At 38.8% G+C, this 14671-nt stretch overlaps 1 protein-coding gene across 1 annotated transcript in view; it reads left to right on the forward strand.

The window, feature by feature from the left end:
* Positions 1-14671, forward strand: part of SLC9C2 (solute carrier family 9 member C2 (putative)) — a 93752-nt gene that overhangs the window by 27516 nt on the left and 51565 nt on the right. Inside the window, exons 7-10 of the mRNA XM_025285628.3 lie at positions 1377-1476; positions 5566-5709; positions 7981-8149; positions 13252-13333. Coding sequence (XP_025141413.3) covers positions 1377-1476; positions 5566-5709; positions 7981-8149; positions 13252-13333 — 495 coding nt within the window. The remainder of the gene's footprint in view (positions 1-1376; positions 1477-5565; positions 5710-7980; positions 8150-13251; positions 13334-14671) is intronic.

Here is a 14671-nt window from a genome sequence, read left to right on the forward strand (position 1 = left end):
AATACATATGTACATATTAATGTATGCATTTACACTATACATTCTTGTTACATTGGGATTATGCTAAATAATATCAGTTTAAAAATGAAGTTACTTAGTGGTTTCCTTGTAGCAGATGTTTCTTCTAAGTAGTGACTGTTATTTAAAAAAACCATAAGCTTTTAAATCCCATAGTTGGAGTTATAGGAAGTTGGAAATAAGATTTCGAGGAATAATTTTCCTATTATCACAGTCCCTAATACTGCTGGTTTATTGTCATTGGTTATTTATGCTAAATTCAGTTAAATAAAGAGGTTAAAAGAAATCTAAAGTGGCTTTAAGTGATTAGATAAATCAAAAGAATAATATAATCCTCTTCAAATTAATAAACAGTAAAGTGAACATTAAAAATAATAATGCAATAATAATGATGACCATTTATCCCTTGTTTTAAAAGTAAGCCAAGCACTTTTCATGTAATCTGATTTTATTCTCACAATTCTGTGAGGTATTATTCTTTTACACTCATTCTACAGATACAGGGACACTAATGGAGAAAAGCGAGGTGACATTCCCAGAGCAACCAGCTCTGCCCTGCTTAAAGGGCTTCCACTCTGACCTTGCATGTACTTTCCCTTCCTTCTGTCTGACATTTATAATGTGCTATTTGAAGGCTCTGTAACCTTCAGGACTGTTGGTATTGATGGTGTTCAGCCACTCTTCATAGTTGGTTTTCCTGCCTCAGACTGCACTGACACATTTGTTTAGAGCCCAGGGAATTACATAGGGGAGCCTCTATCACGCAAAAAACAGTAGGCTTGAGGACCTGCAATCACCAAGAAAGCACTGAGCTTGGGCCCCAACCCCTAGGACATGCAGCACAGAGTCCTTGAGGTGCTGGGTTGAGGCTGTTAAACTTATTTTTCATTAGCTCTGTCCTCAAGGATGGTCTATGGCAGGGGTTGGCAAACTATAGCCAAATATGCCTATTATTTTTGCATTGCCTATGAGCTAAGAATAGTTTTTACATTAAAAAAAACCCAAATAAAAATATTTTGCAGCATGCAAAAATTATTTGCAGTTAAAATTTCAATGTCCATTTTTTATTGGGTGTTCATTTGTTACGTATTACCTGTGGCTGCTTATGCACTAGAACAGCTGAGGTGAATAGTAGCAACTAGGACCATGTGACCTGCAAATACTAAATATTTACCATATGATCCTTCACTGAGAAAGTTTGTCAATCCCCAATCTAAGGATTAGGCCAACCCCTTTAAGCAACTTTCTAAGAAATTCAATTACTGACTGTTTTAAATTTCCCAGTTCATCACTCAAGAGAAGTAGCTCCATGTACAGATTTGAACACGACTAATTTTATTCTTTTTTTTTCTCTTCAGTGGAATTTTGGGGAATGTCAGGTACAGTTGCTTTAGCTACTGTAGGACTAAATTTAGATTCCTTAAGCTTTAAACCGAGGATCAAGTTGATAATTACTAAGTAAGTCTCATATTTTGTACTTGGTATAGGTCTCATAGAAGTTTAGTGCTTAAATGCCTTCACAAAAATAATAAAATTTCTTTTTATAACTTTTCTATCTTTTAATTTTTAATTTTACTGCCAGTCATATTTGAAAAGAACTTAAGTTACCAATAATTATTGACATTCCTATTATGAATTGATATTCCTATTATGAATAATGTAATATCAGTGGCTCAGAGATCATAGTACTTCTTATAACTCTTTGATAAAAATTGAATTGTGAGAAGTTTAAAAACTACTTTATTCCTTTGTTTTCTACATAATATACCTGAATGACAGAATCATAGTACAGAAAGAGCTGGGAAAAGAAAAGTAGCAGAAAGGTGCAATACCAGCAGACTCTAATCTACCTTTACCTCTGGTGTAATAATGATATCTGTGGACAGAGTAAAAGCCATTTGCCTGTCTTCTCAGACAAATGCATTAGCCATTCTCTGAGCAGCTGTGCTAAATTATAGAATTGTCTCAGAATTATTTCATACCAATTCATAGTCTAGTGTATAAATTCTCACATTGGATGAAAGCCAGTGTTGAGAAAAATAAGCCATTTTCCTGAGTTTTCCTGTGAAGATTTGTTGCTTTAATATAAAGGACTATTTTTTTGTTCTGGAATTCTGTCCTTCATACTTTTTAGATGTTTAAAATGTTTTAAAAAAATTACTCTGCAAACTTTTTTTAAAATGGCCTCTGTAGCTTATTTTAGTCTTGTGTATATGTGAATGATACTTTACTAGTTTTCAAAAACCAGAAGCTTAGAAATAACTAGTTCATAGAACATATCCTTTTTGTCTGAATTTTGGACAGTTTTCTGAGCTCTGTCATACTATTTGTCAGCATCATTATAAATTACTCATTCTATTCATTCAACTGTTTATTCTTTTATGTATTCAACCAGGCCTTTCTTATTATCTCCTATGGCCTGGACATTGTATCCTAGGTTTGGGGCTTTAAAAATAAGTCCCTTCTCAGAAGACACTCATTGTTAAATGATGGATGTGTTTATTTAAAAGACTATGAATAAGTATAAATAATTATATCTTTATTGGAGAAGGCAATGGCAACCCACTCCAGTACTCTTGCCTGGAAAATCTCATGGACAGAGGAGCTTGGTAGGCTGCAGTCCCTGGGGTTGCTGCGAGTTGGACATGACTGAGAAGCTTCGCTTTCACTTTTCACTTTCATGCATTGGAGAAGGAAATGGCAACCCACTCCAGTGTTCTTACCTGGAGAATCCCAGGGATGGGGGAGCCTGGTGGGCTCCTGTCTGTGGGGTCGCACAGAGTCCGACACGACTGAAGCGACTCAGCAGCAGCAGCAGCAGGAGCAGCAGCAGGATCTTATTATACGTAAGGCATTTCTTAAGGTCCTGTGGAGACATTTAAAAAATTCTTCTACTCAGTCAGTTATTCCATCATTTCTGAATTTTGATAAAACTAAGCTGTGGGGTTTGAGGTCCCACTGATACCCTTTTCTGTTAAGAGTTCTGAATCAACTGAATCAAATGACAGGAGTCAGGTAGAGAGTTGGACTGTCTGCTTGATTGGAGTAATGCTGTATCAGAGAACATGGTTTCTACCTGCAGCTAAAATGAGGCTTCCTAACGCTTCTTTCCCAGTGTAGATCTTGAGGCTTACCTATAGGGAGGCTGGTTTGTGGGTCAGACAGACGGTCACCCAGTCCTCTGAAAGGGGAGGTCTGAATAGAGGGGTTCACGAAGGGGCAGGATTTGAGATCTGACTGTACAAGTCAGACCTGGCTCAGACCCAGCTGTGATACTACATGGAGCCAGAGCAGCCCCATGCCCTAAGCACTGAATCTTTGGAGGTGAGGCTAGATGTCTATATTTTTGTTTTTGCTTTTTTTAAGGGTTTTTTTTTTTTTTGATGTGGACCATTTTTAAAGTCTTTATTGAATTTGTTACAACGTTACTTCTGTTTTATGTTTTGGTTTTTTGGCTGCGAGATGTGGGTTCTTAGCTCCCAGACCAGGAATCAAACCCATACCCTCTGCATTAGAAGGAGAAATCCTAACCACTGGAAGGCAAGGGAAGTCACAAGACATGTAGATTTTTGGAAAGCAATTTGAGTGGTTCTAATGTGCTTCTCTGCTTGAGAGCCATAGTGTTGTAGATGACTGGGACTGTGGGGACTCAGAGGAGTATCATGTCCAGCGAGCGTGCTGAGGATATTTTTCCTGAAGAGTATGGGATTAGAGTCAGCCTCACAACATCTTTAGGAATTTGGTAGATTAGAAATCAGACAGAAGAGACCTTCAAGATAAGGGCATGAGTGTGCCCATATGACCCACCAATCCCACTACTAGGCATATATTCTGAGGAAACCAAAATTGAAAAAGACACATGTACCCCAATGTTCATTGCAGCACTATTTGCAATAGCTAGAACATGGAAGTAACCTACATGTCCACTGACAGATGAATGGATAAAGAAGCTGTGGTACATATATACAATGGAATGCTACTCAGCCATAAAAAGGAATGCATTTGAGTCAGTTCTAATGAGCCTATTATACAATGTGAAGTAAGTCAGAAAGAGAAATATAAACATCATATACTGATGCATATATATGGAATCTAAAAAGATGGTACTGATGAGTTCCTTTTCAGGGCAGCAATGGAGAAACAGACATAGAAAACAGACCTATGGACCCGGGGAAGCAGAGGAAGGAGAGGGTAGGATGTATGGAGAGAGTAACATAGAAATTTACATTACCATATGTAAAATAGACAACCAATGGGAATTTGCTCTATGACTCAGGGAACTCAAACAGGTGCTCTGTGACAATCTAGAAGGGTAGGATGGGGAGGGAGATGGAAGGGAGGTTTGGAAGGGAGGGGAGATGGGTGTACCTATGGATGATTCATATTGATGTATGACAGAAAACCACAAAATTCTGTAAAGCAATTATCCTTCAGTTAAAAAAATGAATTAAAAAAAAAAGATAAGAGTGTGAGTGTGCCTGCTCAGTCACTCAGTCATGTCCAACTCTTTGTGACCCTGTGGTCTGTAGCCCGCCAGGTTCCTCTCTCCATGGGATTCTCCAGATAAGAATACTGGATAAAGGACTTTCATGCAAATCACAAAGGGAGAAGTAGTGCAGAGCGTGTGGAGGGGATCCAGTCAGCTATTACAAAGTCAGGGTTAACCAGACAGGGGGCTCCTTGCAAACAGCCTCAGCTATGGTTTCAGTCATGCGTCTGATATGGATATGCTGCCAACTCATCTCAGCAAAATCGCCACATCACCAACTTGGTGGGAGGTGAAATCTTTATTTTTCTGCCTTGATCTTACTACTCTGCTGCGAGAGAGGCAGCCCACAGATATTGGTGTGATGAGGGTGATGGGAATATGAAATGATGTATTTTAGTTCCAACAAAATACTTTTAATGAAATTCATTAATTTTTATTTCAGTTCAGTTCAGTTCAGTTTAGATGCTCAGTTGGTCTGACTCTTTGCAACCCCATGAATCGCAGCACGCCAGGCCTCCCTGTCCATCATCATCTCCCGGAGTTCACTCAAACTCACGTCCATTGAGTCGGTGATGCCATCCAGCCATCTCATCCTCTGTCGTCCCCTCTTCCTCCTGCCCCCAATCCCTCCTAGTTTATTTACAATATTTATTAATATCAACATAATACAATGTAGTGACTCAATATTTTTATAGTTTTTACTCCATTTAAAGTTATTATAAAACAATGGCTATATTTTCCTGTCCTATATATCTTTTTCGCTTATTTATTTATTTTTGCTTATTTATTTTATACATAGTAGTTTTTTTCTCTTAATCCCCTACTCCTATCTTGCTCTTCTTTTTCCCCACTGGTAACCACTAGTTTGTCCTCTATATCTGTGAATCTGTTTCTGATTCCAACAAAATAGTTTTAAATGTTGATAGTAGCGGTGATAGAGGCAAAGACCTCTACTAGGACAAGAATGGTAGATATGTGATAGATGCTTTTATGTGAAAAGGAAACTATTAAAAAAAAGCACATCCCTTAAAGTGTGATTTCCTTTCCATTTATCCTAGGTTTCTAATAATGTTTTCATGTATATTCCAACATTTAATATACACTTTCTTTGGCATCGTAATTGGATGTGGAGAAGTCAAATATTTTCAATTTCACACAGTAGTTTTCATGTTTATCTTATTTGTAACAGTGAATTTTGTAAGGTAAGGATTATAATTTAAAGTTTGCTTACTGGACTCAGGTTCTCAAGTCCAGAATTAGAATTGAGAAGTGGGTTATAGCAAAAGGAGCTATGGACATGCAGTCAGGAAACCTGTATTGTTGTCAAGGTCCTGACAATAGCTTGCTGTGGAACTGAGGGAAAGTCTGTTTACTCTTCAAGGTTTCATCTGTAAAAAGAGAAGGGGCAGAACAGCAGCATCAGCATAACCCATGAGCTTGATAGAGATGCAAATTCATGAGCCCATCCCATTTAACTGATTTGAATCTCTGGAGATGAGATGCAGGGAACTGTTTCAACATGTTTAAGTGTGAGCACCCCAGGAACCAGATTAATGGCTCCTAACATTTTGTTGACTTCATCATCATTTATTATTGTCATAACTATGATAAAGCCATTTATTTAACATTAACTGTGCATAGTATGTCACAAGAAAATAAAGTGTCACGGTTTCCATTGTTTCCCCATCTATTTGCTGTGAAATGATGGGACCAGCTGCCATGATCTTAGTTTCTTGAATGTTGAGTTTAAGCCTGGTGTTTCACTCTCCTCTTTCACCTTCATCAAGAGGCCCTTTAGTTCCTCTTTGCTTTATGCTGTAAAGAGACTTATTGAGAAAAATGTTTTGGAGATGGTGAGTCAAACAAAGGCCTGGATGTCATAATCATTGCTAGCATGTGTTATGTGCGGACCACCCTCTAAACACCATTCTAAGCCCTATGAATGTTACTTCATTTAGTTGAATCTTCATGAAAGTCCTTTGAGGCAATTCAGTGACTATTATTTTTCCATTTTACAGATGAAGAAATTGAGGCTTGAAGAGATTAAATAACTTGCTTAAGGTTTCATAGTAATAAAAGTCTAAATTTGAACCTAAGTAGACTGACTCCAGAGTCTTTGCTAAACTGCCTTTTTCTTTTTGATATCAGGAAATTACATTAGTTGTTGTATTTCATCTGGACTCAATGGTATTTTAGAGAAAAATTGTTTAGTAAGGCTGAAAATGTTGCTATTTACTTTGTGAAAGACTTAAATGCAAGGTGGAGGTGCTGAGCTGTGCTAAGTCGCTCAGTCATGTCCGACTCTTTGCGACCCCGTGGACTGTAGCCCACCAGGCTCCTCTGTCCATGGGGATTCTTCAGGCAAGAATACTAGAATGGGTTGCCATGCTCTCCTCCAGGGGATCTTCCCAACCCAAGGATCGAACCCAGGTCTCCTGCATTGCAAGTGGATTCTTTACTATCTGAGCCACTGACAAGCTCCTTAGAAGGTCATGGCAGGATTCAGAAATTAGACCAGGAGAACCTGTAGATCATGAAGAGTTTGTCCAAATTAATTATATATATTATAGATGGCAAATTGTAGATAACAGGAATCCTCTAAATTGTCTTATGAAATTCATAGCTAAGTGACTGATACACAATATCTTTTTTGAAGCTGAAATATATCAATTGTATTTCTGTTGAAATCTCATTTGAAGGACAATGAGATGCAAGTCGATTACAGATGGAATTTAAATTTTAGCATAGAGTCCTATAGAAGAATAATCTATAGTAAAAGGAGGCAGGAATTGAAATTATTTGTGTGATTTAGTGTATGATTCTTAGGGTGGCTCAGCTGGTAAAGAATCCGCCTGCAATGTGGGAGACCTGGGTTCAATCCCTGGGTTGGGAAGATCCCCTGGAGAAGGGAATGGCTACCCACTCCAGTATTCTGGCCTGGAGAACTCCAAGGACTGTATATTCATGGGGTTGCAAACAGTCGGACATGACTGAGTGACTTTCACCTTCACTTTCTTGTAGCAGCTCAAAAAAATTTGGTTGAGCTAAATTTATTAAAGTGTCTACAATGATTTTACTTTTTCCTCATGACAGGTCCTCCTGGTCTAATTTCTGAATCCTGTCATGACCTTCCAGGGAGCTTGTCAATGTTATCTGAAGAAGTTTCCCTGCAGGGATTTACTACTAAAATCCTAAGCAGTACACACTAGTATTAATGATAATTTCTTATACTTGTATAGAACTTCTAGCCTTATTTTTCAAGATTTGAGTATTATATGCAAAATTTAGATAGTAGATTTGGTTAGTCCCAGAAAGTTTGAACAACTCATCAATAAACTGGATTGACTTCTTTTTTCTGAAAAAATTTTCATGAAATTTAGTATTTACTACATAATATCAACCATATTAAAAAAAAAACCCAAAACACATGAATACATAAAGTGTGATTTAAACTAAGTGTTTTCTTTCAATAGGTTTGTTACTGTTGTGTTAGTGAGCCCTATTCTGATGCATTCAAGTTATGAGTACAACTGGAGGTGGGGAATTGTTATAGCATGGTCTGGAATTAAAGGAGTTTTTAGCTTACTCTTTGCTCCTGAAGTTCATAATCTGGCTGAACAAAGAGTAGAGTCACCACAGCTGGTAAGAAAAATCATATCCCATGATTATTCATATTTACTCATTTTTATTTTGTAGCACTTTCGTAGTACCCAGTAATAAAAGCTAACCATTTAAAAAATTAGATTTGGAGAATGCGTTCTTTTAATTAGAAAGGAACTTATGGAGGAAAGTTTATGTTGATGGTGTGAAAGGGACCAAATATCAAGTAATGGTGATGGCTGTGGGAGTGAGATACACTTGGGATTTGAATTTGGGCCCCACCATTCACAGGTTGAGTGATCTTGGGTGAGTTTTTTATACTTGTGGGACTTCAAGTTGAGGATCGCAATGATGCTTAGTAAAACACTTGACAGCTTAGTAAATGTTCAATAGGTGTTGAACATAAAAATGCTGTTTTTCAAGAGCTGTCAGAAAGTATGAAAAAACCAGTACCTTGTCTAGAGCATTCCAGTTCCTATAGCATCAGAGTGAAAACTGAAGTGCTTATTAAATATACTAAGGAAAAAAGATTTTATAAATGTTTGAATTAAGGATCTAGTGAATATTTATATCTTTTCAGTTCAGTTCAGTCGCTCAGTCATGTTCAACTCTTTGCAACCCATGGACTGCAGCATGCCAGGATTCCCTGTCCATCTCCAACTCCCGGAGTTTACTCAAACTCATGTCCACTGAGTTGGTGATGCCATCCAACCATCTCATGCTCTGTCATCCCTGTCTCCTCCCACCTTCAATCTTTCCCAGCATCAGGGTCTTTTCAAATGAGTCAGTTCTTCACATCAGGTATCCAAAGTATTGGAGTTCCAGCTTCAGCATCAGTCCTTCCAATGAACACCCAGGACTGATCTCCTTTAGGATGGACTGGTTGGATCTCCTTGCAGTCCAAGGGACTCTCAAGAGTTTTCTCCAACACCACAGTTCAAAAGCATCAATTATTTGGCACTCAGTTTTCTTTATAGTCCAACTCTCACATCCATACATAACTACTGGAAAAACCATAGCTTTGACTAGATGGACCTTTGTTAGCAAAGTAACATCTCTGCTTTTTAATGTGTTGTCTACATTGATCATAACTTTTCTTCCAAGGAGGAAGCATCTTTTAATGTCATGGCTGCAGTCACTATCTGGAGTGATTTTGAATCCCCAAAAAATAAAGTCAGCCACCGTTTCCACTGTTTCCCCATCTATTTGCCATGAAGTAATGGGACCAGATGCCATGATATGTTGAGCTTTAAGCCAACTTTTTCACTTTCCTCTTTCACCTTCATCAAGAGTCTCTTTAGTTCTTCTTCACTCTCTGCCATAAGTGTGGTGTCATCTGCAGGTTGTTGATATTTCTCCGGGCAATCTTGATTCCAGCTTGTACTTCATCCATTCAGCCCAGCATTTCTCATGATGTACTCTGCATATAAGTTAAATAAACAGTGTGACAATATACAGCCTTGATGTACTCCTTTTCCTATTTGGAACCAGTCTGTTTTTGCTTCCTGACCTGCATACAGATTTCTTAAGAGGCAGATCAGGTGGTCTGGTATTCCCATCTCTTGAAGAATTTTCAACAGTTTATTGTGATCCACATAGTCAAAGGCTTTGATGTAGTCAATAAAGCAGAAGTAGATGTTTTTCTGGAACTCTCTTGCTTTTTCAATGATCCAGCAGATGTTGGCAATTTGATCTCTGGTTCCTCTGTCTTTTCTAAATCCAGCTTGAACATCTGGAAGTTCACAGTTCACTGTTGAAGCTGGCTTGGAGAATTTTGAGCATTACTTTACTAGCGTGTGAGATGAGCACAATTGTGTGGTAGTTTGAGCATTCTTTGGCATTACCTTTCTTTGGGATTGAAATGAAACTGACCTTTTCCAGTCCTGTGGCCACTGTTGAGTTTTTCCAAATTTGCTGACATATTGAGAGCAGCATTTTCACAGCATCATCTTTTAGGATTTGAAATAGCTCAACTGGAATTCCATCACCTCCACTAGCTTTGTTCGTAGTAATGCTTCCTAAAGCCCACTCAACTTCACACTCCAGGATGTTTGGCTCTAGGTGAGTGATCACAATATCCTGATCATCTGGGTCATGAAGATCTTTTTTGTACAGTTCTGTGTATTCTTGCCACTTCCTCTTAATATCTTCTGCTTCTGTTAGGTCCATACCATTTCTGTCCTTTATTGAGCCCATCTTTGCATGAAAAGATGCATAGTATCTTTCCCTTGGTATCCCTCTATCATTTGAAGAGATCTCTAGTCTTTTCCATTCTATTGTTTTCCTCTATTTCTTTGCATTGATCACTGAGGAAGGCTTTCTTATCTCTCCTTGCTATTCTTTGGAACTCAGCATTCAAATGGATATATCTTTCCCTTTCTCCTCTGCTTTTTACTTCTCTTCACAGCTATTTGTAAGGCCTCCTCAGACAACCATTTTGCCTTTCTTTTTCTTGGTGATGGTCTAGATCCCTGCCTCCTGTACAATGTCACAAACCTCTGTCCATAGTTCTTCAGGCACTCTGTCTATCAGATCTAATCCCTTGAATCTATTTCTCACGTCCACTGTATAATCGTAAGGGATTTAATTTAAGTCATACCTGAATGGTCTAGTGGTTTTCCCCATTTTCTTCAATTTAAGTCTGAATTTGGCAGTAAGGAGTTCGTGATCTGAGCCACAGTCAGCTCCAGTCTTGTCTTTGCTGACTGTATAGAGCTTCTCCATCTTTGGCTGCAGAGAATTTAATTAATCTGATTTCAGTGTTGACCATCTGGTGATGTCCATGTGTAGTCTTCTCTTGTGTTGTTGGAAGAGGGTGTTTGCTATGACTGGTTCGTTCTCTTGGCAAAGCTCTATTAGCCTTTACCCTGCTTCATTCTGTACTCCAAGGCCAAATTTGCCTGTTACTCCAGGTATTTCTTGACTCCCTACTTTGTATTCCAGTCCCCTATAATGAAAAGGACATCTTTTTTGGGTGTTAGTTCTAGAAGGTCTTGTAGGTCCTTCACAGAACTGTTCAACTTCAGCCTCTTCAGCATTATTGGTTGGGGCATAGACTTGGTTTACTGTGATACTGAATGGTTTGCCCTAGAAACGAACAGAGATCATTCTGTTGTTTTTGAGATTGTATCCAAGGACTGCATTTTGAACTCTTTGGTTGAATGTGATGGATACTCCATTTCTTCTAAGGGATTCTTGCCCACAGTAGTGGATAGAATGGTCATCTGAGTTAAATTCACCCATCCCAATCCATTTTAGTTTGCTGATTCCTCAAATGTTGATATTCACTCTTGCCATCTCCTGTTTGACCACTTCCAACTTGCCTTGGTTCATGGACCTAACATTCCAGGTTCTTGTGCAGTATTGCTCTTTACAGCATTGGACTTTACTTCCATCACCAGTCACATCCACAACTGGATGTTGTTTTTGCTTTGGCTCCATCTCTTCATTCATTCTTTATGTCATTTAGGGCTAAATAAAAAATTAATTTCTTAAAAATTTTGGCCTAGGCTATATTATCCACAGTGCAAGACAGAACTTGGTTCCTTTCTACTCTCTCTCAAAACCTTTTCCCCATGGGCCACCCAGTGGATTTCCAGGCCAGTGGGAATCAGGCAGTGGCAGCATCAGTGAGATGCCAGGGAAGGTCCAGAGAGCGCAGAACATCTGCTGACAGTGTTAGCGTACCTTGGTATTTGTGACAGTACTCTGTGAGCTCGCTGGATAGGTTGTTAGAAGTTTCTAGAAGTCCCAGGATACCCCTGCCACTTCCTGGTGAGATGAATCTCAAACCTACTCCTGGGAAGGCAAAAAGCACCTAAATAATGTGAATTAAAAACACTACCCATCAGGACTTCCCTGGTGATCCACTGGTTAAGTCTTTACCTTCCAATGCAGGGGGTGTGGGTTCGATCCTTATTCAGAGAGCTGAGATCCCACTTCCACTGGGGCCAAGAAGCCAAAACATAAAACAGAGACAATATTTTAACAAATTCAATAAAGACTTTAAAAATAGTCCATTCCAAAAAAATTCTTACATAAAGAAAGAGTACTACCCACCTCCCAAGGAACCTTAATCTGGAGGTAAATGTACAGAGTTTTTTGATATTATCCTACTGCAAGTACAGAATTTTCTCTTCTTTGCTCTTTTATTCCTGTCCTAGAAGATCCTAGGAGTACGGTAGTTTTCAGATGTCTTTTCTGGAAGGAGTAAATATCACCTCCCTCATCTTGTATGTGAGGAAACCAAAACCAAAGAAAAATAGCATGTTAGTGAAAGAACTCAGGCACCCTAACTCCCCAAAGAGAAAGAGCTGATTTTTTAATGGTGCTTTAAAAAATAATGGAGTATCATAATCCTCGCCATCTTTCCTGAGGATTTACACTCTATGTCTGTGGGCATGGTCTGGAAATGCATTTGGAGTCCAAATATACCTGTGGTTTTGCAGGGAGTTTGGGTCCTTCTATGTTCCAGAGGAAAAGAATAATGACCAATATTTGAGTTCCCTCAGTTTTCTTTTGTGCAGGGAATTGGCCTAAAACCAAGACAATGAAATGTTAACTAACATGTGAGTATCATTTTCCAGTGTTTCCCAAATTTGTCTGATGTTATGAATCTGTTTGATGCCACCCCAGACCTACAGAGTCAGAATCTGCAGGGAATTAACCTGGGAGTCAGTGTCTTTAAGAAGCATTTCAGATGCTTATTAAATAAGATTAGTCATTTGGGATATACTCTCTGAAGACACACTGCTACTAACTCCATGTTTCTGTAAAGGACGTTGAGACTCACTGTAGTTAAGTTCACTGGCCTCAAATTCCATGGTTAGTAAATGGCAGAGCCAAGATCTACAAATGTGGTTACGCTTCTGTGCGGTGCCTCTCTGAACCCCACTGCAGTTCCTGTCTGCTTCTTCAGAGCTTCTTATAAGGCTTTATGTAGTAACTGCTTGTGGTAGGTGCACTTCCCTGTCACCACTGCCTGCTGTTGCTGAACTTCCTGCACCAAAACAGCCCTTTTGCCTCTTCTTACTTATCAGAGGTAGGATTTAAAAATGTGGATTAAGGTCGAATTTTGTTGGTGATTAACTGAACAATGATTCCTTTTGGAGAACTTATTAATGTGTGTCTGTTTTGTCTTTCAGTTTATATTGTACATACAAGTAATATCCTTAATGACCTTGGGAATAAATTCATACGTGATGACTCGTTTGGCCAGGACATTAGGTAAAGTCTACTTAACCAGGAAGAATAATACAAATAGATTGTTGAGGGAGAGGGTGGGATGATTTGGGAGAATGGCATTGAAACATGTATAATATATAAGAAACTAATTGCCAGTCCAGGTTCGATGCAGGATGCAGGATGCTTGGGGCTGGTGCACTGGGATGACCAAGAGGGATGGTATGGGGAGGGAGGTTGTGGGGGGGAGGGCGTTCAGGATGGGGAACACGTGTACACCCCTGGAGGATTCATGTTGATGTATGGCAAAACCAATACAATATTGTAAAGTAATTAGCCTCCAATTTAAATAAATAAATTTAAATTAAAAAAAAAAAGAGGTGAGGAGGGAAGGCCTAGGATGGAATGGTCAGCCCTGAGCCAAAGAACATGGAGCAATGAACTTGAAAAGGAGCTAAGAAGCTTAGCTCAATCCCATTTATAGACTGAAAAACACTCAAATCAACTTTTGTGGTGATTTTAATGTTTTCTGTAACTCACTAAACCTGCCATTTTTGCATCTCTGTCTTTTTCCCAAAGTTATAAAAATTTTTAAAAAACAACAAAGTTTTCAAATTTTGGAATAAAGTATAGAAAAAGAAAAGATTGTTGCTGGAGGTGGGACATTTCTTCTGGAGCTCAAGGAATTAATCATGAAATCACTCAGTTTTCATTCACTCCCTGTTAATAGAAACCACATTAAGAGTGACTTAAACAAGATAGAAGTTGTTTCCCACCACCCCCCATCAGAAAATCAAGAAGAGTGGGATGGTTCTGTTCTACGAGGTTGTCCAGAGATTTCAAATCCTTCTCTTTCATTCCTCCTCTGCTTCCCAGAGTGTTGCTCTTGTCTGCAGGGTAGAAGTGGGCTCACAGTCACAGTTGTCTTCAATCCAGTCAACTAGAAAGGGAAAATGGGGTAGGAGTGATTGTGGTGGTGATGGTGTCAATGGAGAGTAAGGAGCTTATTTAAAGAAGCTTCCTTCTGCCTCTAGAAGTTGTACATATCATTACCACTCACAGACCATTGGCCAGAACTTAGTCTCATGGGCACACAACAGCAAAGGAAGATGGGAAGTACTATCTTAACTGACTGGTCATGTGCTTAGCCAAAGCATGGAGATTCTATTGGGGAAGAAAGAAGAGGAGAATGAAGGGGAGCAGTAAGCAGGCTCTGCCAGAGTTGCCTGTTTCTAGAAAATATGTGAAGCTGTTAATAATAAAATATATAAATATAATAAAATCACAAAAAGGCCCATGATCAATAGAGAAATCAGGATAAGATAATCAGTGGTTTAATGGCAACCCACCGCAGTACTCTTGCCTGGGAGATCCCATGGATAG

Source organism: Bubalus bubalis, chromosome 5, assembly GCF_019923935.1.
Source record: "Bubalus bubalis isolate 160015118507 breed Murrah chromosome 5, NDDB_SH_1, whole genome shotgun sequence".
Lineage (NCBI taxonomy): Eukaryota > Metazoa > Chordata > Mammalia > Artiodactyla > Bovidae > Bubalus > Bubalus bubalis.